At 40.8% G+C, this 27,694-nt stretch overlaps 1 protein-coding gene across 3 annotated transcripts in view; it reads left to right on the top strand.

The window, feature by feature from the left end:
* The window catches only part of kalrna (kalirin RhoGEF kinase a), a 754,589-nt gene that overhangs the window by 424,940 nt on the left and 301,955 nt on the right, over positions 1 to 27,694 (top strand). For all 3 annotated transcript variants that reach the window (XM_080199056.1, XM_080199055.1, XM_080199058.1), the window contains exons 10-11: positions 14,576 to 14,698; positions 19,135 to 19,326. In XM_080199056.1, coding sequence (XP_080055182.1) covers positions 14,576 to 14,698; positions 19,135 to 19,326 — 315 coding nt within the window. The remainder of the gene's footprint in view (positions 1 to 14,575; positions 14,699 to 19,134; positions 19,327 to 27,694) is intronic.

The raw sequence follows: 27,694 nt of genomic DNA, 5'->3' as shown, positions 1-27,694 counted from the left end.
TCGTGCATTGAATTTCAGATCATTTAAAAATTAGTCTCAACTCTCTGTTGGCACTTTGTGTGGGGATGGGAAGTAAAATTGGCAGCAAGTAATCAAACTTTTCATCCAGAAACTCAGCTGTTAATACTTAGTAGGCCTGAAATCCATTTGTTTTGTTTCAGTGACCATGTGTGTGGCATAACTCAATGTAGCTATGAAGGAAGGCTTCAATAAGAATGCACAAGAAACTGTAAAATTCGTGTTTTTTTAGTAATTTAGAGATGGAATGCAAAATGGAACTTTCAGGTTGGACAAAAATGTCAGTTTTCATCTGATCTAATTCATTGACAGAAATTAATATTGCAAATCATAGAACTGCAGAGCTTGGACTAATCTGCAGGCAGACATGCAGAGAAAGAGAGAAAGTGTGTGTGTGTGTGTGCGCATGTGCTGGGAGGCAAGGGATAGGATATGACTTGGAGGGGAACTTCCAGGTAACAGTGTTCCCACATATCTGTTGCCCTTTTCCTTCTAGATGGGAGTGATTTGTGGGTTTGGAAGGTGCTGAATAAGAAGCCCCAATGAGTTTCTGCAGTGCATCTAGTAGATAGTATACAATGGTGCAATTGTGTATCGGTGTGGAGGGAGTGAATGTTTATGAATGCAGTGCCAATCAAGCAGGCTGTTTTGTTCTGGATGGTTTAAAGTTTAAAATTTATTTGTTAGTCACAAATAGGCTTACATTAACAGTGCAATGAAGTTACTGTGAAAATTCCCGAGTCGCTACTCTCCAGTGCCTGGTCGGGTAAACTGAGGGAGAATTTAGCATAGCATCTAATTTAGCATCTAACCAGCACATCTTTATGACTAATATTTTTGAAATAAGTACAATTGTTTCACATATTAATTTGCAAATACAAATGTACTTATCTGCAATGGAGTCACATTTATAGTGTACAAATAAAGGCTTCACTGGACTAACCTTCAGGCCATGTGAAGGCTTTTATTGGTAGAGGGATTGAATTTCGGAGCCGCGAGGTCATGTTACAACCGTACAAAACTCTGGTGCGGCCGCACTTGGAGTATTGCGTACAGTTCTGGTCGCCGCATTATAAAAAAGATGTGGAGGCATTGGAAAGGGTGCAGAGGAGGTTACCAGGATGTTGCCTGGTATGGCGGAAAGGTCTTATGAGGAAAGGCTGGGGGACTTGAGGTTATTTTCATTAGAGAGAAGAAGGTTATGAGGTGACCAAATTGAGGCATACAAGATGATCAAAGGATTGGTTAGGGTGGACAGTGAGAGCCTTTTTCCTCGGATGGTGATGGCTAACACGAGGGGACATAGCTTTAAATTAAGGGGTGGTAGTTATAGGACAGATGTCAGAGGTAGGTTCTTTACTCAGAGGGTAGTAGGGGGTGGAATGCCCTGCCTGCAGCAGTTGTGGACTCGCCAACTTTAAGGGCGTTCAAATGGTCAGTGGATAGGCATATGGATAACGTTGGAATAGTTTAGGTTAGAGGGTCATTAGATTGGTTCCACTGGTCGGCACAATATTGAGGGCTGAAGGGCCTGTACTGCGCTATAATGTTCTATGTTCTATGAACAAGGTACTATTGCCAATTTAAACCAACCTTCAGTCATCAGTACATGAGTCAGTGCTAGATTGAATCATGAACCAAGATGTGCTGGCAAGAGACAGGTAGCACCAGCACCTCTACTCACCTGAAGCAGGAGAATGGGGTGGAAGCACTAGAGGAACAGAGAGCTCGGATCCCAGTGTCAGCGTATAAAGGGGGAACAGCTGCAGGCAACACAGCTAACATAGCTTTTGCGTGCCGGTGCAGAGGCAACCTCGCACTGCCTGCCCTGTGCATATCAAGCTTCTTGAGTGTTGTTGGAACTGCACTCATCTAGGCAAGTGGAGAGTATTCCATTACACTCTTGATTTGTTGCCCGTAGATGGTAGACAAGTTTTAGGAAGTCAGGAGAGGAGTTATTCGCTGCAGGGTTTCATTCCTCTGACCTTCATTTGTAGCGACAGTATTTATACGGCTGGTCTAGTTCAGTTTCTGGTCAGTTGTAACCCCTAGGATATTGATAGTTGGGAGTTCAGCAATGCTAACGCCATTGAATGTCAAGGGGCAGGGGTTAGATCCTCTCTTGTTGGAGATGGTCATCACTTGGCACTTGTGTGGTGCATATTTTAGTTGCCACTTGTCAGCCGTGGTCTGGATATTGTCCAGGTCTTGCTGCACTTGTACACAAATTGCTTTATTTTCTGAGGAGTTGCAAATGGTGTTGAACATTGTGTGACCATCAGCATGTGTCATCACCTCTGACCTTATGATGAAAGAACTGCCACCAGCGAAGCAACTGAAGATGTTTGGGCCTTAGACACTACCCTGAGGAATTCTTGCAATGACATCCTGGGACTTGGATGATGGGCCTTCAACAGCCACAATCATCTTCCCTTGTGCAAGATAGTGCAGCACGGTGACACAGTGGTTAGCACTGCTGCTTCACAACACCAGGGATCTGGGTTCAATTCCCAGCTTGGGTTACTGTCTGTGTAGAGTCTGAACATTCTCCCCATGTCTGCATGGGTTTTCTCCAGGTGCTCCAGTTTCCTCCCACAGTCCAAAGATGTGCAGGTTAGATTGACAGGCCATGCTCAGTGACCCTAGTGTCCGGGGGATTGGAAGGGTAAATATGTAGGGCCTGCATGGGATTGTGGTTGGTGCAGACTCAATAGGTTGAATGGCCTTCTTCTGTACTGTAGGAATTCTATGAAAATGCACCTTCATGGCCTCAAATCTTTTGTCACCTTTTTTTCTGTTTTTTTTTTGGAAAGATTTGAGGTGGAACACAATTTGTAGCAGTCTCTCCTTATCCCCACTTCAGCAGTGTTAAAAGTGTTACTATTTGTATCAGCTCTGGTTTGTTAATTAAATAGTTTTGCCATTGCAAGTGGGAATAATGCCAGTTCTGTTACACATCACCTTTCATTTCAACAGGGACTGGGAGTGGAAAATTTACAGCAATTTTTGTCTCACCTAATTTTACTTGCAGCCTTCGCTTTGTGTTAAGCTTTTCCTTATCTTGTTTCTTTTTTCTGCGGCAGTTTTTAGCAGGCTGGAACATTCTTGTCTTTCAGTAGCTATGACTTATGTTCCAGCTTTTCAAAACTGTAGCTCTACTTCCTACATCATGATATGAACTCTAAGACCACTATGTTCCTAGTATGGCATCTTTATTGAATTGAAAATATCATGGCTGCCCCCAGGCTTCCTGTATGGCAAAGGTCACATGACTATGGCAAGCCAGGTAAGACACATAGTAGTGATTGCATTTCAAAACCCAAACAGTCTCCTGCAATTGCCATACTTCAGCTTTTCTATTGATTTTCAAAGAAGCTCAAGCCCCTATTTTGAAGATTTCTTTGCTGAACTCTTTCATACTCTTTCAGACGTTTGTGTCATCACAGGAGTCATCAGCATTGGTTTGTGGGATATATATGTGAGATGTATTGGCAAGTATGTTAATCTGTAAGCAGCAATTAAGAATTCTCCATAAGCCTTTGAGTTTCTCTGATCAGTGCCTACAATAATGAGACTGTGTTCTCGAAGTTCACCATGAACGGTCACAATGTAAAGTCATTGGTACCTAACTGAATGACATAATTGAGGAGTGGCATTTATACCACTTGTGACAGAATTTCAGGACTTGTTGCATAAATTTGATATGCAATGAGAGTTTATAGAATAACATTATATTCAAATGCGGAACCATAGAGCGCTAGTAATGGTGCTCGTATTCACTTTACCACATATGAAAGAGATGAGACAGCTATGAAACAATCTCCTACATCTGCTCAACACCAACATCTTGCATTTCTTCAGCACCTTTAACATAGCAAAACTCTCTAAGTACATCACAGTGTTGTATTTTTATAATGATAAAAGGCACTAATTACTCGTAAGGGATTGTGTAAATACTGTGTGGGTTCATTTATTCAAGCTAGGCACATGAGAACATATATACACAGATAGAAAACTTCATGACATCAGTGACAGGGCTGTTGTGTTCTGCACTGGTCTAAATAAAAACTAAACTAGATTACATGACACACTTTCTTTTTTGTGATGTCATATTGCAAACCCTTAAAGGCATATTACAACATGTGGAAACAATACCAGACAGAAATTGACTCAAGCCAAAGAAGGAGGAGCTAAGACTTGGTCAAAGAGATATGTTTTTAGAAGGATCTTACAGGAGGAGAGAGAAATGTAAAGGCAGACAAGTTTAGAGATGCAATTCCAAACTTCTACACCTGGATAGCTGAAGGAATGGCCACCAAGGGGGGAACAAAGGGAGTGGATTATGCACGAGGGACTAGTATTGCAGTAGTACAGAGTTCTTGGAAACCCAGAAAGAAGGGAAAGATCATGAAATGATAAACATGAGAATTTGAACTTTACATTTGAGCTACAGGATGAACTAAGATCCACTACAGGTCAGTCAGCATAGGGGTGATTGCTGATTAGGTTTTGGTATGGGTTAACATTAACAGCAGTTTTGTGGATAAACTGAAGTTTATGGAGGGTGGAGGATGGAAGTCTAACAGGAGAGCATTCAAATAGTCGAGTCTGAAGGAGCCAAATTCAAGGCAGCAGCTGGACAGAGAATAAAGAACAAAGAAAATTACAGCACAAGAATAGATTCTTCAGCCCTCCAAGCCTGCACTGACCATGCTGCCTGACTGAACAAAAACCCCCTATCCTTCTGGGGACCATATCCCTCTATTCCCATCCTATTCATGTTTTTGTCCAGACGCTCCTGAAAAGTTACTGTTGTATCTGCTTCCACTACCTCCACGGGCAGCGAGTTCCAGGCACCAATCACCTTCTGTGTAAAAAAAAAACTTGCCTCATACATCTCTTTTAAACCTTGCCCCTTGCACCTTAAACCTATGCCCCCTAGTAATTGACTCTTCCATCCTGGGAAAAAGCTTCTGACTATCCACTCTGTCCATGCCCCTCATATTCTTGTAGACTTCAATCAGGTCGCCCCTCAATCTCCGTCATTCCAGTGAGAACAAACCAAGTTTCTCCAACCTCTCCTCATAGCTAATCCCTCTCCATACCAGGCAGCATCCTGATAAATCTTTTCTGTATCCTATCCAAAGTCTCCATATCTTTCTGGTAGTGTGGCGACCAGAATTGAACACTAATCCAAATGTGGCCTAACTAAGGATCTATAAAGTGCAACATGGCTTGCTAATTTTTAAACTCAATACTCTGGCCAATGAAGGCAGGCATGCCGTATGCCTTCTTGACTACCTTTTCGACTTGCGTTGCCACTTTCAGTGACCTGTGTACCTGTACATCCAGATTTCTCTGCCTATCAATACTTTTAAGGGTTCTGCCATTTACTGTATATTTCCTATCTGTATTAGAACTTCCAAAATGCAATACCTGAATTTTGTCTGGATTAAACTCCACCTGCCATCGATCTATATCTTGCTATATCTTCTGATGGTCCTCATCGCTATCCACAAATCCACCAATCTGTGTTGTCCACAAACTTACTAATCAAACCAGTTACATTTTCCTCTAAATCATTTATATATATTACAAATAGCAAAGGTCCCAGCATTGATCCCTGAGGAATGCCATTTGTCACAGCCCTCCATTCAGAAACATCTACTTCCACTGCTACCCTCTGTCTTCTATGACCGAGCCAGTTCCAAATGCACCTTGTCAGCTCGCCTCTGATACCATGCAGCTTCACCTTCTGCACCGTCTGCCATGAGGGTTCTTATCAAAGGCTTCACTGAAGTCCATGTAGATAACATCCACTGCCCTACAATCATATTTGTCACTTCCTTGAAAAACTCAATCAAGTTAGTGAGACCCGACCTCCCCTTCACAAAACCATGTTGCCTCTCACTAATAGATCCACTTATTTCCAAGTGGGAGTAAATCCTGTCTTGAAGAACCCGCTCCAATAATTTCCAGACCCACTGATATAAGGCTATCTGGCCTGTAATTATCTTCTTAAATAAAAGAACAATATTGGCTATTCTCCAATCCTCTTGGACCTTCCCTGTAGCCAGTGAGGATACAAAGATTTCTCTCAAGGCCCCAGCAATTTCCTCCCTTGCCTCTCTCAGTATTCTAGGGTATATCCCATCAGGCCCTGGAGACTTGTCTACCTTGATGTTTCTCAAGAACCCCAATACCACCTCCTTTTTGATCTCAACATGAATCAAACTACTTACACACCCTTCCCCAGACTCATCATCCACCAAGTCTTTCTCTTTGGTGAATACTGACGCAAAGTACTCATTTAATAATTCGCTCATTTCCCCTGGCTCCGCGCATAGATTCTCTCCCCTGTCCTTGAGTGGGCCAACCCTCTCCCTGGCTACTCTCTTGCTCTTTATAAATGTATGAAATGTCTTGGGATTTTCCTTGATCCTGCTGGATAATGATTTTTTGTGACCCCTTTTAGCCCTCCTTTCTCCTTGCTTAAAGTTTCTTTCTTCTTTCCTTGTATTTCACATTGGTTTCATATGTGCCCAGCCTCCTAGCCTAAACAAATGCTTCCTTTCCCTCTTTGACAAGGCTCACAATATCCCTCATTATCCAAGTTACCAAATCTTGCCATACTTATCCTTCATCCTTACAGGAAGGTGCCAGTCCTGAACCCCTGTCAACTTGCACTTGAAAGCTGCCCACATGCCAGATGTTGATTTGTCCTCAAACATTTGGCCCCAATCTACACTCTTCAGTTCCTGCCTAATATTGCTGTAATTAGCCTTCCTCCAATTTAGCACCTTAACTTGAGGACTATGCTTATCTTTATCCATCTGTACCTTAAAGCTTACTGAATTGTGGTCACTGTTCCCGAATTACTCCCCTACTGAAACATCAATCACCTAGCCAGGCTCATTCCCCAATACCAGGTCCAGTATGGCCCATTCCCTATCTACATACTGGACTATCTACATACTGTTTCAAGAAGTCCTTCTGGATGCTCCTTACAAATTCTGCCCCATGTGTGCCCCTAGCACAAAGTGAGTCCCAGTCAAGCTCCCAAACAGGAGCAGAGATAGTGACATTACCAGGGAACCATAAAACCCCTACAGTACAAAAGGAGGCCATTCAGTCGATCAAATCTGCAATGACTCTTTAAAACAGCATCTTACCAAGGGACAGTGGCTGGGAAAGGTGGAGAAGATTTAGAGTTTGTGGAAGGGACCAAAGATGAAATGTCTACATCTTCCAACATTTAGCTGAAGTAAGTTGAAGCTCATCCAGGAGTGGATGTTAGGCAGTGACAACATTGACAGTTTGAGTGAGGTACTGGAAAAACGGTAGACGTGTTAAACCTGACGCAATGAGTGGAATTTTCCCATTCCACCTGCCATGGGAATTGTAGCGGGTGGGACATGGACCATGCAAAGGTCCATTGACCTCAGGATTTTTCAACCTTGGAGTGAGCATGGATGGAAAATCCCACCCTATGCCTTTGAATTATATCTTGAGGAACCAAAATGTAGTTGAGGAAGATAAAGGGACTCAGAATAAATTCCTATGGGACTCCAGAGGTAACACTATGGGGAAGACAAGAGGAGTAATTGCTAAAGGTGTTCTGGCTATGATAATATGATAGGGTTGTAAAGTGTAAAACCATGTGAGGGTAGTCATTCTGTGCTATGGATGAGAGGCCTTTGAGGAAAATAATGTTGACTATGTTGAAAGCTGCAGAGAAGTCAAGAAAGATGACGGAGAAAGTGAAAATAGGATGTCTTTGTGATTTATATTAGGTTCATTTCAGTGCCTTGGCTGGGATGGTTACTGGATTGGAGAGATTAAAAATAGATTCATGATGAAGATAGGCATAGACTTAGAAGGTGACAACTTCTTCACTAGCTTTGGATAGCGGAGTGGAAGTTCAGCATAAGATTGTGATTAATAAAGAAAGGGGAATCAAAGGTGTTTATTTTAGGACAAGGTAATAATAACTTTGAAAAGGAGAGAGGGAGTCAATATCTTCAGAAAAGGTAATCGATTCTAACGTAATACTGCATTGTATTTTTAAAGGTTCACTTTAGAAATCCTCAATGTTCCTTTAATTTTAAACTTGACATGAAGTAATATGAATAGAGGTGGAAAAAGTAATTTACCCAAGTTTTACTGATACCATGGCAAGTGAAAAAGTAACAATAGGAGCCAGGAAGAGAAACTGGGTTATTAGCAACTGAGTGGGACTGTGGTTGAGGGAGCAGAGGGGGCCTCGAGCAGGGTAAGCTCAGATAGAGAATAAGAGAAACTGGAGAAAGTGATGCACTTGGGCCTCGGGTTGGGGAATTCTCATGGGTCATAATCTCATGTCTCTACACTTGAGGATCACAATTTTAAACTCATACAATAGAGGTTCTGGGCACAATTTTATGAGTTCTTGTATTATCATTAATACCTCACTAACTGTTTAAAATTTACCAGAGACAGAGTTGTGAGATCCAGATTAATTTTCAAAATATCTGAACCCACTGCCCACTGACACTAATTGTAGTACGAGGATAATGGTAACACTGCAGAGTCTTGGGCTGCAGAAGTAACTAAAAAATTGAAAGTATACTTATAGACATTTAGATCGTTATGCTTGCCATTATGATAATTTCTTTCATTCTCCAAAGGGATTATTTTTCTGATGCGCATCTTTTGGTAATATTTCTGTGTTTTTAGGCAGACATTAGCTAGTTCATTGAATTCTATTTTAAAACAATGGCCGCAGGATTTGGGTGCAAAGTGATTGCAGTAAAATGCCACCCATTGGAACATTTCCCTAAGTAATCCATAAACAACCACTATGTGGCTCTATAATCAACAGTCTTCATTTTGTATTATTTCCTAAAGTGAAAATTGATTGTTCTTTAAATTTTTACCCTATTTTTCTCCCCATATTCCTGAAGTGCTGAACACAGGTGGACTATTTTTGTTTCCTCTAAGCATCATGCATTGTCCCCACACCTGTACTTTTCGGAAGAGTCAACTGATTAGCAATCATAAGTGGTGGTCACACTGGTTGATTTGCCCCCAGCCATTTCATTCTGCCATCAGTGTTGCCAACCTGAAACAGAGAGGACCATTTCAATGTCCTTTCTGCCGCTCTGATTGAAATGAACAATCTCAGCACATACTAAGGACCGGAGCTGGGACAACTTTAATCACTGCAATTACAAACCATCGCTAAGCATTTGTCATAAGAACTAGGAGCAGGAGTAGGCCATTTGGCCCCTTGAGCCTGCTCCGCCATTAAATAAGATCATGGCTGATCTTTTTGTGGACTCAGCTGCACTTAAGCACCCGCTCACCATAACCCTTAATTCTTTTACTGTTCAAAAATTTATCAATCCTTGCCTTAAAAACATTCAATGAGGTGGCCTCAACTGCTTCACTGAGCAGGGAATTCCAGATTCACAACCCTTTGTGTGAAGAAGTTTCTCCTCAACTCAGTCCTACAGCTCTTCTCCTTATTTTGACGCTATGCCGCCTAGTTCCAGTTTCACCCGCCAGTGGAAACAACTTCTCTGCTTCTGTCTTATCTACTCCCTTCATATTCTTATATGTTTCTATAAGATTTCCCTTCATTCTTCTGAAATCCAGTAAGCGAATGTATTCCTTCAAAATGAAGCCCCATCTATTTAGTTGACTAACCATGGGCTTCCTGTTTGAAGTTGTGCTTCACCTGATTTCAGTCTAATAATTAAAAGATTTCAATAGTAATTCTATTAATGAAATCAGGAAGTTGGTGGGTGACAGACTGAAGAGGATTAGGAAGGGCATCTAAAGATATTGCAAAACCAAATTGTGAAACAAGACCAGCCAGTTAATTTTGCAATGGATCTCAGAGCTCAGGTGTGATGCTGTTCTTATTCCATCAGACAGTTAAAAGAAAAACTCCATTTGTAAAACTAGGATTAATTGTTTGGATATTCAGTTTTGCAAGGCATTAACTAATTCACTCCGTGCCCTTTTGCTTTAAGAAATAAAAGTTCATTCCATGTAATAATTCTTGTTCACCAATTAAGGGAAAGACAATGAACTGTTTATTTACAGATAAAGGCTATACAAGAGGCTTGCAGCCTTCTGGCTACAACCAGCTTCCCAGAAGGTTCTGGAATAGAAACCTGAGCTCATCAGGGTGATCTCCCTCCCTGCTCCCTGATTTGTCCCTTAGGTCATCCTTAAATGGACAATCACCACATTTAGATAACCAATACACATCAAGATATGGCGTTGGACTGTGGTGGGCACAGTAAGAAGTTTCATGACAGCAGGTTAAAGTCTAACAGGTTTATTTGGTATCACAAGCTTTTGGAGCACTGCTCCTTCATCAGGTGAGTGTCATGATACCTGGTGTTGTGAGACTTCTTACTGTACACATCAAAAGAGAGTACCAGTATATTAGCTAAAATAGAAAGTAAGGTACCTTTACCATTAAAGGGATGGCATTTTATTGCAAAACTGAAGGAATGTGCTTTATTTTCAGTGCCAATTACAGATGTGTCATTAAACCAAGGGCTTGTCTGTTCTGGTGATTCAAGTGGATGTTAAAGAACCCATGGCACTTTTGAAGAAAAGAAGGAATTTTCTTTTGTATCCAACCCAACATTTCCTCTTCAACCTATTAATGCAGATTAACTGCATTCATCTCTTGCTGAATATGGAAATCACTGGGGCAGAATGGCTGCCATGTTGATCTATAAACAACCCCTACTCTTTGGTAAAAATCTATTGTATTGAGATATTTAAGCAGAGGATAAACTGCAGCATATATTTCTTGTAGAAAGTCTTTTATAGTTTGATAGCACAGTGGAAATAGGGGCCAGAATTTGCCAGCTGGACATGTCGATGGGACCTTCTGGGCGGGACCGGAAGATCCCACTGCCAACAATTGGCACAGTGCCTCCTGCCGCTGGAAACACTTCGCAGGGAGGCCGGAGTATTTCCTCCCCACTCCCAGGATTTAATACAGGGAACACAGAAGTTTTTCTCTCATGTTATGTGCTTAGGGAATCAGCACTCACCATGCACCAGACAGAGAAAAGAGGCAGTGACTATTTCAGACCTCCATTGACATTGCTCTGTTCCTAGATTTCCTGGAGTTTTCCCACTGCATACAATTCAGTTTGAATCTATAGTGGACGCACACAAATCGAACAATACTATTTTCATTCCTGGCCTTCCATTTCATTTTTATGTACACCTACTGATTGCAAAAGTTGGGAATCTGTACTGCCCCTGAACCTCCTCAAATTGGAGAGGACAGAGTAAGCTCACATGCCTCCCTTCGCACGACCTCCCATTCCACCCCACGCTTGGAAGGGTTATGGGGGACAGACAGAAAAGTAAAGTTGAAGTCACTAACAGATCAGTCACAGTCTTATTGAGTTGAATTGTAGAATCACCACAGTGCAGAAGGAGGCCTTTCGGCCCATTGATGGGGCCCACCCAGGCCCCATCGCTATAACCCTATACATTTACAGTAGCCAGTCCCCCTGACACTAAAGGACAATTTAGCACAACCAATCCACCTAACCCACACATCTTTGGATTGTGGGAGGATCCAGAACATCCGGAGGAAACCCACGCAGACCCAAGGAGAATATACAAACTCCACACAGACAGTAACCCAGGCTAGACTTGAACTTGGGACTGGCGCTGTGAGGCAGCACTGCTAACCACTGTGCCATCGTACCACCCAAAAGAAGGGGCTTTGCATAGGCTGGGAAGCAAACCCAGGCCTCCTGTGTGGCAGGTGAAAATTCTACCGCTGAACCACCAAGCACATAGCATTGATAATGGGTTGGAAGGTTATGGGAAGAATGCTGGAAAATGGGGATGAGGAGCACAATGAATGGAGGAGCAGACTCAATGAGCCAACTGGACTCATTCTGCCCCTATATCTTATGAACTTAAGAGCTTATAATGGCAGAGCAGGCTTGAGAGCTAGACAAATGGCTTACTCCTGCTCCTAATTTTTCATTGATGGTGCTTTATTGATTGTGAAAATGTTGTGACTTTTACATATGGCACTTTCCTTCGTGATTTCATTGGCCTGAAGGTCCAGAGGTACAGAATATTCCTTTTCCCAGCTCATGATTACTATACCTCTGCATTTTCTTCTTTGTCAACCTCTATTAATAAAAATCTGTCACCCTATTCAAGTTTAACCCCTTTTTCTCTGATTCTATCTATTTTTTGTGAATGCCCTATGGCTCCATTTGAATGCCATTAATTTCTGCACTGTCTCCTTTTTCCATCATGACTAAAAAGGAACATTTTTATTTAAGATATAGATTGCTATTGGCTTTTTCTGTCTTATAAGGTGTTAAGGAACATCTTCTCACAGATATAATAGTCAACTTGATAAACTTGACTCTTGTTCGGTTGTCTTCTAATAACTATTTAATGAAGAACACGACCCACTTTATACAAACAAAAGAATGCTGTGTGATGTTTTCAGATATGTGTCGTTGAATGACAGCTTTTAGAATTGAACAGACTGACATTTAATTTCATGAAGCTGCACTTACAGTTTTAGAGGGCTTCATCAATCTTCATCAGTCTTCCACTTTTCAAATAAATGAGCTTAGTTTTAAAACTTCAAGATGATATTCAACTGAAATCTTTGAGGAGACAATGGACCATCTTTTTGGGGAGCGAGGCCAACTCTGGAAGCATTTAAGAATGATGGTCAGGATGCAGATTCAAGAATTCTGTCCCAGTTTCCAGCAGGTAGGGAGAAAAGGGTGGTCTGTGAGTAACGCAGGCAAGAAATCCAAACTCAGCAGAGCCACTTTGAATTAGTACCGAGTTAAAACAGATCCTATTTTCACTCTTCTGGGGACTTAACCCGCAGTAGAGGCATCATAAATTTATGGAGGGGGTGTAAACACTCTTAAAGATAAGTTCTGTTTAAGTATAAAGCTCTAATGTTATTCAAATCCCCAGCCCGTTAATAATGAAAAAAGGCTGTGGCTGTCAGTAAACAATGTCCGCTGCTGGACTGCATTGATTAACAGACCATCGGCATCTGTTTCCACAGCTTTAATAGGCTACTTTGTTGACATTTCCCAAGGGACGTTGTTATTGTTGAGCCCATCATGAATTGTTCGCTATGTTTCAAAACCTGAACAACTAATTATTGTAGCAGGGGAACTGAGTTCACATTTTGATTGACAGCTTTAAGGGCTATTAAAGAATTAAGAGTCTTTGATGTGGATAGTGAATAAAAGTTTATTTGTTTTTAAAACACATTGACTACTTGAAGGTATTTAACATCTTTGAATGAGTTCATGAAGAAGGGATCTTTTCAGCATCAAATGCATATGAGTGAGAGTTCTCTTATGTTATTAGAAGTTTATTTTTTATCTGAACGTGGCTCCTGAGGTCTGCCCATAGTGAAAACTGGGTGAGTGGCTACAGAGCTGGAATGAAGATGGCACAGGGCATATTGACATAAGATGGCATTGGGAGGCATGAGCAGGGATGTGGAGTGGATGCAGGTATGATGGCTAGGGGGCCTAACAGCCTTTTGTAAAACAAAATCAAGGTCTCAGAGAACCAAAGCGGGCTTTTTAATGCACCAACTTCGTCACTTGCCTTCCGCCATGGACACCTCCAAACTGCCTCCAGGGCATCAGGTCAAAATTAATCTCACCTCAACCCCCTGAGTGAAAATCAAACATGCAAGGGTTGTTTCCATGCAGACAGGTCTGTGGAGTTGGGAGATTTCCCGACTTGAGCTTCTGCCTCCATGGCAAAAATCCAGTCCAAGTCTGCTAAGACAGACAACTTTCGTAGATAATGAAGAAAAAATTAATGAAACAATTATATGAAAAATAATTATGATGATACTGTCAATGCTGTTGCAATGTATTATTTTCTACTTTATGAACAGTTAGTGATGTTTAAAACTATGAAAAATACGTATTTATATGTCAGATATTGTTTGTTCATTTACTTTTAAACATTTTTTGACATGTAAAACCTAAAATAAGGTTCTGTGCTAATGTTACTCTGCTGCCTTCCTGTGACAAGGAGGATCTCATTGAAGCATGGGACAGAACCAATGTCAGAAGTCATCAAAAAAGGACTTTTAACATTTTGCCATTGTCTCGTTACACTATTTTACCCTGTTATCAGGACAATTGGAGACACTATCAATGATTTGGAGAGAATAGGTCCATGTATGAGATTTGAGTGAAACAGGTATTAAATGGTTAAAGGAACCTAACAATACAGCAACAATCTCCAGATATTTCTCTTCCTATTCTGTAGTGAACAGCATGCTAGTTGACTTATAATTTTTCAAGAGATCCAATTAGCTGGTGCTTCATACAAGTTGCTATTCTCAGTCAGAAATTTTCCTCAATTACATGTTCTTTGGTGAGTTCATCAAAACATCTTCCTAATCAAGCAGCATTAATATGTTAAAAAGATTGCAATATTATGCACTACAGTGATTTATTTCTGCTAATCATGTTGCTTGAGTATCTTCACTTTTTTTTAAAAAATACAGGTTTTAGACTGGATTGAAAACCATGGGGAAGCATTTCTAAGTAAACACACTGGGGTTGGAAAGTCACTTCATAGAGCCCGTGCTCTCCAGAAGAGGCACGACGATTTTGAAGAAGTAGCTCAGGTAAGAATGATACCTCATCTCATATCTACCATGAAAGGTCTTAAATCATTAATATTTAGCAGTATCTTACATTCTGTATGTTAGTACTGATTGTAGGTCCTAATTCTCTTTCTAAAATAATGCAGTACTTTGTGAAGGAAATGACCAGTAAAACAAATGTAATTGCATAACACGCACAGTCAAGAATAGTCTGGAATAGTTAAGTGACTCCCAAGCATCATGGCCTGCTGTTCTTCAAATTTCCTAATATCATTTAGCAAGATAGAATGCACTTTCTTCATGTACTTACATTTAATTCAGCAAATATTCCTTTGATTATTGGAGTCTTTAGCATTTCTGAGAGCACTTTATTGCTTTAAGGCTACTTTGAAAAGGTTAATTTATTAAATTGTTGTTAAATGTTACTTAGTGTATTTTTTGATATATGTAAATGTGCTGCAGTTTTTGCTGAATACCAGAAGCCTTGGAGTCAATGTGATTGAATTTAGTTTAATCGGAAGAAGGTGGGCTGAATAAGAGCACTAGGTTCCCAGAAGAATTGATAAGTCTTCCTTGGCAATTCACAGACCTCCGTTAGTTTTTCAGAGACAAGCTGCCGTCATGAAACATTTGTCCCATAGCCAACTCACCAATAGGAAGCAGGAAAGTTGGCATTGCTTCAAGCCCATAAGAACCTGCAGTAGCTTAAATTGGATGGGCATTTTGTAACCAAAGTTGGGAAGTAATGATGTTAAACGACAGAAGGACATCTGGAGGCAAGAAAATTTCCTGTAGGCTCTGTGTTTTCTCAGCTACAGCTACAGAGATGTGGGTGGAGGAATTTCAGAATGGAAAGGAGGTTCTCACTGCCTTGAATAGTGGGGTTTGCCAAGAGAAATTGTTTCATGTTTATTTATTAGTCACAAGTAGGCTTACGTTAACACTGCAATTAAGTTATTGCGAAAATCCTCCAGCCGCAACATTCTGCCGCCTGTTCGGGCACACTGAGGGAGAATTTAGCGTGGCCAATGCACCTAACCAGCACGTTATTTAGACTGTGGGACCAAACTGTAGCACCCGAAGGAAATCTACGCAGACACTGGGAGAACGTGCAGGCTCCCACAGTGACCCAAGCCAGGGATCGTCCCCAGGTCCCTGGCATTGTGAGACAGCAATGTTAAACACGGTGCCACCGTGCTGAATTGGCATGATGATCAGTGACACAATTTGCCAATTTCATAGCATTATCTTCAGGATCCGACTGCTGAACAGTAAGAGATTCAGTGGTGTCATCACGTGTGCCATGGCAAAAATCTCCTTCGCATCTCTCACACTTTTGCCTCAACCAACTGGATCCAACCTTAAACCTGTTGAAACCTCTCTCCCATTTTGTGCACTGTCTGCACGTCAGCAGAGAAATCTTCACTGAATTTCCTTTCTGTAGGTGTGAGTCTTCGCAAATCTCTATCACAGAGTGCAGTGCATGCTTTGTCATTGAACATATTCCGTCTTGAGTTTGACAGATTTTTGATTGACAAGGAGATCAAGGGTTATGGGGCACAGGCAGAAAAATGGTATTAAGGCTACAATCTTACTGAATGGCAGAGCAGACTCCATGGGCCAAATGGCCTATTAATGTTCCTATTTCTTATGATCTTATACTCACACCCTCAAAAGCTACTGCTCACTCACAAATATTTTTCTTACTGATCCTTGCTGCTGTTCTCTATTATCATGTACGCTGTAGTAAGTTCATTTGCAAATGGCGAGGATTGAAAGTTTTGGTTAAGACACACATTTATCCATGTTTACTCCTTGAATGTGAAGCTAGCACCTAACAGGATGGAGCTGAATCTCCAGCAGGAAGCAGATGCCACCAGAAATCTGGCACTGAGAGCTGCTAGCGGGGCACAAATGCTTGCGCGAACCCCGCAAATCTGCCGACGCAAGAGTATCCTAGCCTCCCTCCCCATATCGCATGATGATAAACTTTTCCACGTTTGAGATCCCTGAATCAATTCCTGTACAGTCTGAAAAACAAGCTGAACATGAGTGAATCAGCCAAAATTGTCATTTGCAACTTGAGGCAGAGTGGGACAGAACATTTTTGTAAAGTCTACCAAGCAGGAAAATTCTTAATAGGAATTCGTAAGAACTTCCTGATTGGTTTACAGAACTTATATAACAAATGCTTTCAAATTAACCGCAATCATAATGGTGCTGTAGTGCATCCTTTAGGCTATATCTAAATTATACATAATAGAAAACATGAAGTAGCCCAGAATCTTTATGTAACCATTGACATACATGTGTGCTGGAGCATGCTAGAGTCCTGTGAGCTTTCCTAATTGAAGTTATATTCTAACTATAGATTCCCTATAGTGCAGAAGAAGGCCATTTGGCCCATCGACCCTGCACTGACCCACCTTTTTATCTTACCCAGGCCCTATCCTCATAATCCTACCTATTTACCCCACCAATCCTCCTTACTTACACATCAATATTATATATCATTTATAATATTGAATGTCAAAACTGATAAAGGAAATCATAATAAGTATTATGCAGTGTGCTCCCCAAGAGATTATTGAACTGAAAGCTTTGGGATGATTTTTTTTCTGTGAGACACCATAGCATGGTGACATCAGATATACATCAGATGACTTATCAGAAATGGGCAATTGACTTACAATTTTTACAGCACCTTGTTCACTGTATACAGGGCAGTACCAGGATTCAGGATTTGGGAAAATGTCAACTTCATGGTGTCTGGCAAACTTTAAGAGATAATGAAGAAAACACTAATTTGCAGAAAGTGCTGAACAAAGTACTTTGGTAATACAGAAAGCATGATTTACCTAAACTGTTTTTATGGACATTAGTTTAAATTTAATCATGTGTTCATACACTTAACAAAGAACAACCCAGCACGGGAAACAAGCCCTTCGGCCCAACGAGCCCGCGCCACCCTTTCAACAAAGCATTTTCCTACACCTACCCTGCCCTGTGTGTATGTGAATGGAACCCCTGATGTAGCCAGATTCAGGGGAGAATAGTGTAGGGTCAATTTGGTACACCAATCAGCCTAAGAGCACATCTTTGGGGTGTGGGAGGAAACCAGAGCACCCGGAGGAAACCCGCGCAACCACAGGGAGAGTGCGCAAACTCCCACAGACACAGGCCCAAATCCATGTATCTGCACAGCTAGCAGTGATAGTCACTGAGCTGTTATGGTGCCCATCTGCTGGTCCAGGATTAAGCACACACAACGACACGAAGTACTAGGCCATTGTCGAAACCTCCAAGAGCAGCCCACGCACGGCCCACCATGTGCATGCCCCTCGTTTGACAACAAGGTGGACCGACACCTGTGGATTAAAAAAGACAAAACATTAACATGTAATACTACATTTCCGGTGTCGTCCCGAAGCTCTAACCCTATTTAATACCGTCTACTATAACCCTCCATCCCTGTTTCGCTCATGTGTCTATCTAAGTAAACCTTAAACAAGTCCAACGTGCCTGCCTCCACCACCTTACTTGGTAGTGCGTTCCATACCCCCACGACCCTCTGCGTGAAAAACCTTCCTCTTGTATCCAAATTATACTTCTCCCCCCTCACCCTTAGATCGTGACCTCTCGTAATTGTCCCCAATCTAGGGAAAAGCCTACCACTGTTGACTCTATCTATTCCCTTCATTATTTTATACACCTCTATCAGATCCCCCCTTAATCTCCGTCTTTCTAAGGAGAAGAGCCCCAGTTTCTCTAACCTTTCCTCGTAACTCAGTCCTTCCATGCCAGGCAACATCCTGATAAACCTCCTCTGCACCCTCTCCAGGGTCTCCACGTCCTTCCGGTAGTAAGGTGACCAGAACTGGACGCAGTACTCCAAATGCAGCCTAACCAACGTTCTGTACAACTGAAGCATTAGACAGCAGCTCTTATACTCTATACTTGTATTATATTTGTATTACACTTGTATTATAATGGTTTATTATTCTCTTCATATGGAAGGCATTCCTGACTTTATCCCATCATCTGATTGATCCAAACTTTTGTGCATTTGTTTAGGCAAATATTTCTGTGTCAAAGACAAATTGCTGTGCTAATGGGCTGCAAGAACCAAATCACATGAATGGTAACTCTTAGAGATTCCAGAGATTTCATAGATAAATAAGCACTTTCCTATTAATGTACGTGACATTCTGATGTTGTTGGGCAATGTTACATTTCAAAAAATTACATTCTGTTTGGTATCTACTGTGGAAGGTTTAATCTACGCTGGTCAAACTACCAGATGTTATATTTTCTCTCTTTTTCTGAAGGGAATGATCTATTTAGTTCATTGTAGGCTTAATAGATCATCTGTGGGTGTGTTGTAGAGAGAGTAAACAGCCACACAAGTGCTTTCACAATCACAAATCCATTTCATTTTTCTTTTCATTTTTAACTAGAATACATACACCAATGCTGATAAGTTGCTGGAGGCAGCAGAGCAACTAGCTCAGACTGGAGAATGTGATCCTGAGGAGATTTACAAAGCTGCCCGACATCTAGAAGTACGGATTCAGGATTTTGTTCGAAGAGTGGAGCATAGGAAATTACTACTGGATATGTCAGTGTCATTTCATACCCACACAAAAGAGGTAAGATGGAATGCTTGATCGCTTCATGCCTGCACAATGTTGACATTCAATTTAATGCTCCAATTACCATAGAAAATGTTCTAGGATAAATTTTAGAATATTCTGCTCCTGGCACAAGCCTCACTGAAGTCCAGAATGTTTTGTAAAGTAGGTCAGCAGACCCATATGCTAGGGGATTTCTGTGAAAGAACTTTTAGGCTGTGAGACAAAGGGTGGCATTTTATGGCATTCCACTGATGAGATGTTTTGGTCAAGTCAAAGTGACCCCAACCCTCCCATGCAGCGGTACCCCAGTGGCAGCAATGTTGTGCAACATAAATGGCTTTTGACTACGGTATGACCAGACAATCCTGCTGGCAGCCAATGGCAAGCCTCCTCCACCACAGGAAAATCTGCAAGTGGGGGGGGATGCCAAGCCCGACCCGGGTAATCTCCCATACACTGTGGAATGCAAATTCTGTGTTTGTAGGCACTGCTCCCAAGGCAGGCACACAAAACTGGGAAATTGCTTGAGTCCCACTACCTACTCCAGAATGAAAATCCAGTTGAATAAAGTGCTTTGGGCCAACTTAAGTTTGTAGAGAGGAATACCGTTATGACCAGAGATCTTACTGGATTCCAAAAATTGGAGGAACTAATAATTTTGCCCATGACAAAATCTGATGCCAGCCATAATGGCTGAATAGAATAGGCAAAGTAAGAATCATTGGAACAAGAGCATCTATACCACCGATTGCTGAGAATCCAAATGCACAAATGATTGTTGCATCTCAGCTAAAGGAAGCAATCATCCTATAGTATGGGTTACGGGCCAGAGTAACATGACCTTTGGGTGCAAAGCAATACAAGGAAGACCTAAATGGGATACATCTTGTAACATAAACATAAATGCAAAGATTCCAATCTTCATTTGCAACATCCACCTATTATTGTTTCTAAAGGTAAACTGACCTCTGCAATACCTAGTTATAATTGTTTATGGCTGCTGCAACCTTTATGGCCATTTGTATGTTAATACATTAAAATGTCCCTCGATGGTTCATATTAATAAGAATAGCTTGCAAGAGAGTGATACAGATTCGACACTTGACCTTATTTATGCTGCGTTGTCAGATCTTCATTGCTTTGGTAGTAGGATCAATGCCAGTAGCCTCAACATTCCTAGATTAGGGAATGGAAAAACAGCTAGGCTTCCTGTTCCTGACCACTTTCATTTGTTGTCCTTAGCATCAACATGTGCTTGGGCATTGGATGAGATCAGATTTGGGCTTTGCCAGATGTTGATGTCACCAAATACCTTGCCAGTACTCACTATCCAGACTGCTAAATGAAGAATGACCAGTTGGTTTGTTTAAAAACCTCAGGTTTGAATTTTTGTAAAGGTGGAGAGGATCTCTGGCATAGCCAGAATGACATTGGAAATTCAATTCCAGAAGTCCTGCCTCTGAACTCGGCACCCATCATCTTTTCCAGGGAAGAGAATGGGGAAAAGGTTGTAGTTTACACATCTGTGGCCCACGTTGGTAACTCCACAAGTTAAAGTGCAAATGCATCAAACAGATCCAATTTACACTGAGTTGTCCAAAACACAAAATATGGGCTTTCAGAAGAAAGCCTAAAGCTGCCAGAGTTATTTGGAAAGGGTGCCTTACCTCCCCTTTGGAGAGATAAGGCACCCTTTGTATAGATCCAGGGACTCCTTTTCAAGCAGTCATGTGCCTTTTTTGGATTTTGGAATTAGACATAAATATGCATAAAGAATGGCCAAGCTGTGAAGGTATTTAAATCTCTGACACTTAATTATTTAGAAAAAAAATTGGGGTGGGGTCAGGTCACGTCTGGGGGGCAGGTGGTGAGGGGGGTTGGGTCGGGTTATATCTCAGGTGGGGAGTGTTCCATGCATTGTCAGAGGGTGGGGGAGGTCATTACAATAGTTATCCAGAAGCTAGAAGTGGTTTTAATTCTTCTAAGCTTTTCTGGGTAATTATTACTGTTCGACAGTCAGAGCGATCTGAAGTTTGCAATTTAAGTCGCATTATCAGATGGTTCCCAGTGCTTGGCAATTGTCCAAAAGAAGGTTGAACATTCTGGGTAATTGTCTTGCAATCCTGACCTAGGAACTTCCAAGGGGGTTTCCAGTGAATCCTTAGGGTTCTGCCCAGAAAAATACCTCGGAGTTCTGCAATTACGCCCCATAATAATTTGTGATGTGAAAAATGTTTCCCTCAGGTCACTTCTGAGGCTGTGCCAATCGCCTTAAATCTGTATCCTCTGATTAATAATCCTTCTGTCACTGGAAACCATTTGCCCTCATTTACTCTATCATAATCGTTAAACACTCTGCACACCTGTGCACTCCTTAAACACTCTGCACACCTCTATCAAATCTCCCCTTAACTTTCTCTATTCTAAGGAAAAGATCCTGGTTTGTCGCCATGTAACTGAAACATTTTATGAAGGTACCACTCCAGGAGATTATTTTGCTTTTGTGATATCGAGGTTTGAAATTAACCCTTGGTGGGTTAATTCTAAATCAAAACACTATTTACATCCGCAACAGGAGATATATGTAGGACAATGAGAACATTGATTTCAATATCAACGAGCTTAAAGGTGCATATCTAACTTGAGATGAGAAGCTTGGACACACCGAATAGAAATTCTAGCAGAGCCACTTTGCCGTTGAAAATGTGACAAGCTGGAAGTCGCAGTTCCTGCTTTGTCCCTGCCAGAAACCTGTCCCAAATGCCACAGCAGTGCAAGGATTTCCACCTTTCAGCACTGTGGAATACTGGATGACTTTATGTCACTCAGTGGGAGAGGGCCATATACTAGTGTGGACCAAAATTCTTCTACACAGTTCTTTTGACATTCGCAGACCCAGGAAATCTCCCCAATAAACAGATTTGACAGCGGGATATAATAGCTTTGTGGCACATTTATAGGAGTCCTCTCCACTGCAAGCATAAGTATTTATGATGGAAAAAGTTGACAGCAGGTGCACAAGGACTTATCTGTATCACAATGCTTTCTACGGCATGCACATTTTTTGATTCTGATCATTGAGGAAAGCAACCAAACAACTACAGGGCATGAACACATATACAAATAAACATAGTGAACTACTCTATAGTTATCAGTTAAATAATCCCGAGTTTACCATTAAGCATTTGAATTGTTAGAATAGTGAGCACACAAATCAATTAACTAAGTCCCCATGAGAGTAACTGTTCATAAAGTGTAGTTGGAACGTTAATTGTTGGAACTTGATTTTCTAATTAATTGAGAATTGTGTTTGCAGTCAAGTAACATATATCAAGTAGAATGCTGTAGTGACTCAGCATTGCTTTATAGAGGAATTTCAATCCTGAATTGAATTAGAAAGAGATCTAGTCCAGACACAGTACAAGCATTGTCAATGATAGCAGAAACTTGCATTTAACCAGTACCTTTAAAATTCCATAGTGCATTGTATTAAAGATAGTAAATGTATTATTTTCACAAATAACAGCACTACTGTAAGTTCTGACTTTTCATTATCCCTTCAAAAGGAAGATGGGACTTCCGAAAATGACACTATGCTGATTGCAGACTAACTGTCTTGGTATCTAATCAGTCAAGATTACAGTTTCCCCTTTGTTTAATGTTTTATTATTGAAATTTATTCATTCTGCTAATGATATTAGCTAACTGTTTTAGTACCTCAATTAAAAGAAAAAGACTTGTATTGACATACTTTTCACCACCACCAACCATCTCAAAAAGCATTTGATGTGTTGTCACTGTTATAATGTAGGAAATATAGCAATTGTGAAGTTACTTTCTGAACATTTATTCCTCAAACAGTGAAATAATATTCACTGAATGCCAGTTGATAACAGTTCTCTGTGACCATGTCTGTGATTAGCTTGCCCTCTGTAGTGAATTACACATAGTGCAAATATTTACCCGATATCCTGACATTATGATGGCTGATTTTAAAATGTGTGGACTTGCGCAGAACCACAGCTTACTGATAAATCCATTCCTGATTTTGCAGACTAACAGGTTTAATCTCCTGGAAAATAAATTGCTCTAGCAAGGGAAGAAAAACAGCAACTTTCATTTATACAGAGCACTTAATGTGGTAACGCATCCCAAAGAGCTGAAAGCATGGTGTCAGAGTGATTAAAATGTGGGATGCGCAAGACACTAGAATCAGAGGAGTTGGAGAAGTAGTGACAAATGTGCTGGTTTAGTCTGTGCAAATTCAGCATAGTTATCTCAACAGTGGAATATGTCATCAGTACATGGTTTGTTGTTAACAATGGTGGTAACTGGAATAGTTGGGAATGGAAGGTGATTTCAAATAAAAGCCAGAATTTTCCCATCCCACCCGCCATTGGAATCCTAGCGGGCAGTTTGTGGACAACGTGAAACCCCATTGACAGTCGGGCAGGAATTTCTGGCTTTTAGACCAGCGCGGCAGGAGAATTCTGCCCACAGTGTCTCAGACAGCCTAATTATATAATATGTTATCAAATGTATTTTTACTACACTATAAATGCATCAACCTTGGCCACTGACAGGAAACTGCGTAAGAGATAAAGCTGCACTAGTACTAGAACACTAATTTCCCACAGTTGTCCTTTCCCACTGGTGAAGCAGAGGGATTTTCCAATGGGTTTTGGGATCCTGACATCAGGATCAAATGGGGATCCCAAGCCTTTACATATCAGGAGCTGGCCTAAAGGCACTATATTCCCACTATACTGCAATGACGATAGCAGGCAGTTCCTGGTGCTGCCAGATCTATCATAAGCCCTGCAGCTCTAGAACCTGAACAGTCCCCACAGGGAGAGGTGGGTGCTGCAGAGCCAGGTAGAATAATGCAAGGTACCTCAAGATGAAGGCAAGTTTAGGGGGTTTAAAATATTTAAATATTTAGAGGGACCTAGTAGACAAACTCCTCCTACCAGAAGGGAAACCTCTCTGACAGCAAAGTTGGGACTGCAGGTGAGACATTTGCTGCTGGCAGCTTCCACTTTGGATAATGAAGCTTCTGGCTGTGGTGGACCTCCAGGGTGGTTGCTACCATTGTGGTGGTGGCTCCCCATGGTGCAAGGGCCATTCCACATTAGCAAATTTCTGTGGTCCTGAAAATTGTCCCTAATTCAGGCCTTAATTATTTAAATTGACAAGCTGCTGCCTTGCAATCAATTGGGCAACTGATTCACATTCCAACTCCAGTTTTCAAACCTTCTTGTGACAGGAATGTGTCAGAGAGCCTCCCGGCACAGCTCCCCACTATCTTCCCAATCCCCACCCCCGCCCCAAACACACACACATCAATGTTCTTCTACATTAACTTGACATTTATCTATTCCTCTATTCAATGTTTTAATGAGACATTAACCCATTCGTTTCAACCATTGAAATTATTCAATGAAATGTAATGATGTTGAAAGCTCAATATATTTATTAAAACACTGGACAGAATTGGAATTCGTAAATTGCCAGTTTAATTTCTAACAACTTAAATCATTTAACACTCTGGAAGATAATTACATATTTTTAAATATTCGAGACAAAATGTGCCACATAAATATGAAATGCTTTCTACAGCTGAAATCTGATTTGCAATGATAAATGACAGGAGTTGATATGTGTCTTGTATATGGTGCTTGCCATCTGTAGAATAACTATTGTTGTCAGCAAAAAAGCTTCTGGTATAGTTGCACATTTTAGCTGATCCAATGCAATGCATCACTAAGTACATTGATAGTAATAATCCAAAGCCGGCGAATCAAGAACATAAAGTCTTACTGTCTAGTTGTTATGTCTTAATCATATAATGGTTTCAGAGCTGTCAGATTTGTATGTTTTAGTAAAGATGATTACAATAATTAGGCCACATCTGTTCTTCCTGAAATCTGTCATGAAGGACACTACTTTTTTCTCTACCTTATATAAGGAGTCTTGTATAGATGTTCTTTTGTCGGACTCTGCATGATATCACAGAAGTAACACCTACTGGATCTGAATCATAAGAATTGTGATACAGATGGAGGCTGTTCTGCCCATTATTCCTGTGCTTGCTGTTGCTAACGCTCAGCTAGAGTTGCTGACTTGTTGTCTTTTCCCTGTTCCTTTCCCACATTCTTTTAATCGCAATTTTTCAAATATTTATTCAGGTCACTTCTAACTGTTTTAAATCCCTGTCTCAATAACGATTTGCGGTAAAGCAGTTCATATTCCACTAACCCCATGTATGAAAATATTTGTAATCATTTCCACATCATTCTTGTAGTGGTAACTAAAGGCGGAATGCCATGGGAACTGTAGCGGGTGGGGGGATGGCGGATCAGGCAAAGGTTGGTTGACCTTGGGTGGGATTTTCAGGTTTTGGGGTGAGCATGGCTGGAAAGTTCCCCCTATCTAAACCCTTCTGTGAAAAGATGGTAAGAATTTCAGAAATAAGAAGAGAGTTTGTGTAACTCCACCACATCCATCATTCTTATCTCTTTATTAATCTTCCACATGAAAGTGAGCAGGTTGCCAACTAAATGGAGTAATGAAGCTAAGAATTTTCACTATTACAGTAACCAAAACAGCCTTGCAGTATTTCTAGCCCATTCTGCATATTTGATCTAAATTTGTCACTCGGTTCATTACTCCATTTGTCAAAAACAGAAAAACATTCTTCAGGTTGAGATTGATTTGATATTTTTTTCCATTATCCAAACTGGCATTAAGGTGATCAACCTGGACTTACTGGACCTTCCTTCATCACGAACCTTCAGAGGATTCTCTTTCTCTCTGTCTCTCTCTGTGGGACGACTTGGATCAATTTGGCTTTTACAAATGCCAGCCTATCTAGAAAGCATTGTTCAGATTGTTGTTGCTGGTATGCTGTTTAGATTTGAACATTCTTTTCAAATCATTTTAACATCTCTAATAGGGTCAAACAGGGCTGTGTTCTTTAAGGCAGCAGTTGATGTCATGTAAAATCTGAATGTAGTGGAGTTGGGGGATTCTCTGACCTTTACTGCACCATGCTATCTGGGGATGACCCTCAGCCATAGAAGCTGTACTTACCTGTGCGCCCCTGTGGGGACTGTTCACCAGGTCCCCATTGGTCCAGACCTATTGAAATCTCTGTACCACATTGGTGGTGGTGGTAGGGTAAAGTGGGATGGTTCCTTAAGTGAAAGGATAGTAGAGCAGGGAAGCCCACTAATGATATTTAAATGTATGTTCATGAGGTTCCCGACCTTCTGTGGTGGGGAACTTATTATGTCATTGTTGGGGATGGGGACAATTGAGCAAGTAGGTCCCATCGGTGTAACAGCCATTTTGGGACTCCCCCTCAATTCTCTGCCACCACTGGCTTTCTTGCTCGCCAAAACCGGGTTTAGAAAATCATGGCCAGTGGTTTGAAATAACCATTATTATTGGCTTGATTGAGAACTCACTAACATTCTTGAGCATGAAGTCAGGTATACATTTTACAATTAGATATGGGAAACCATTTTCATACTGTGAACTTTAAAACAATATGGAGAGTATAGCACACATTTGTTAATATTTCAGGATAGTAACCTACCTTCTCTGCAACATATTCAATGTTAATCTTATATAACGTTAAGAAAGGTATGCATGCTGACAGTAAATACATGACTGTAATCAGATTGAGCAGTGTTTACTATCCTCATTAAATACGGAAGTAAAGCTCCAGCAGTTTATAACCTAATGTTGAAGTTCATCCACATCTACAGTTTTATAATTGATACAGCTTGCTTTACTTTGGCACGATTGAGTACTGATGCAGATTTTGTACTGTCAGCAATCACTGTCACCCTGGCTACTGAATATTAGAGATGACATTTATGTTGAAAGATTAATGGATTTGAATGTCACTAAAAATGGCTCCCAATTGAGAGGACAAAAATGACAGTTAATTTGTAACATTTAAGGTACAGAGCATTGCAATTCTTGCTGTGTCTGGACGATTGCATTGAGAAAGGACAAATAAATTACACGTCATAAATTGATCATTTTTGAAGCTAGTTTTGATTTCAATTTTAACTGTGATTGTGATTTCAATGCCATTGAATAGTTCATGCCAGTGTTTTTATTGCTTTTCTGTAAATGTCAGATTTTCCCTCAACATTGGTCTTCAGGATTATATTGTAAGTAGCTGTGTAGAATAAGTTTAAAGATTTACTACATTTAAGACTTACAGCCAATTGAGTTCTTTCAGTATAAAAACAAATTTTCTGATTTAAGGAAAAGTGGCACTGATAGAATGAGATCTTGGGAGAAGTTAGTTTATGAAAGTATATTCTAAAAAATCAACAATGAGCATTCATTATATATTATGACACTG

Source organism: Carcharhinus amblyrhynchos, chromosome 11, assembly GCF_965287045.1.
Source record: "Carcharhinus amblyrhynchos chromosome 11, sCarAmb.v2.hapA, whole genome shotgun sequence".
Taxonomy (NCBI): domain Eukaryota; kingdom Metazoa; phylum Chordata; class Chondrichthyes; order Carcharhiniformes; family Carcharhinidae; genus Carcharhinus; species Carcharhinus amblyrhynchos.
This window is presented reverse-complemented; position numbering and strand designations above follow the sequence as displayed.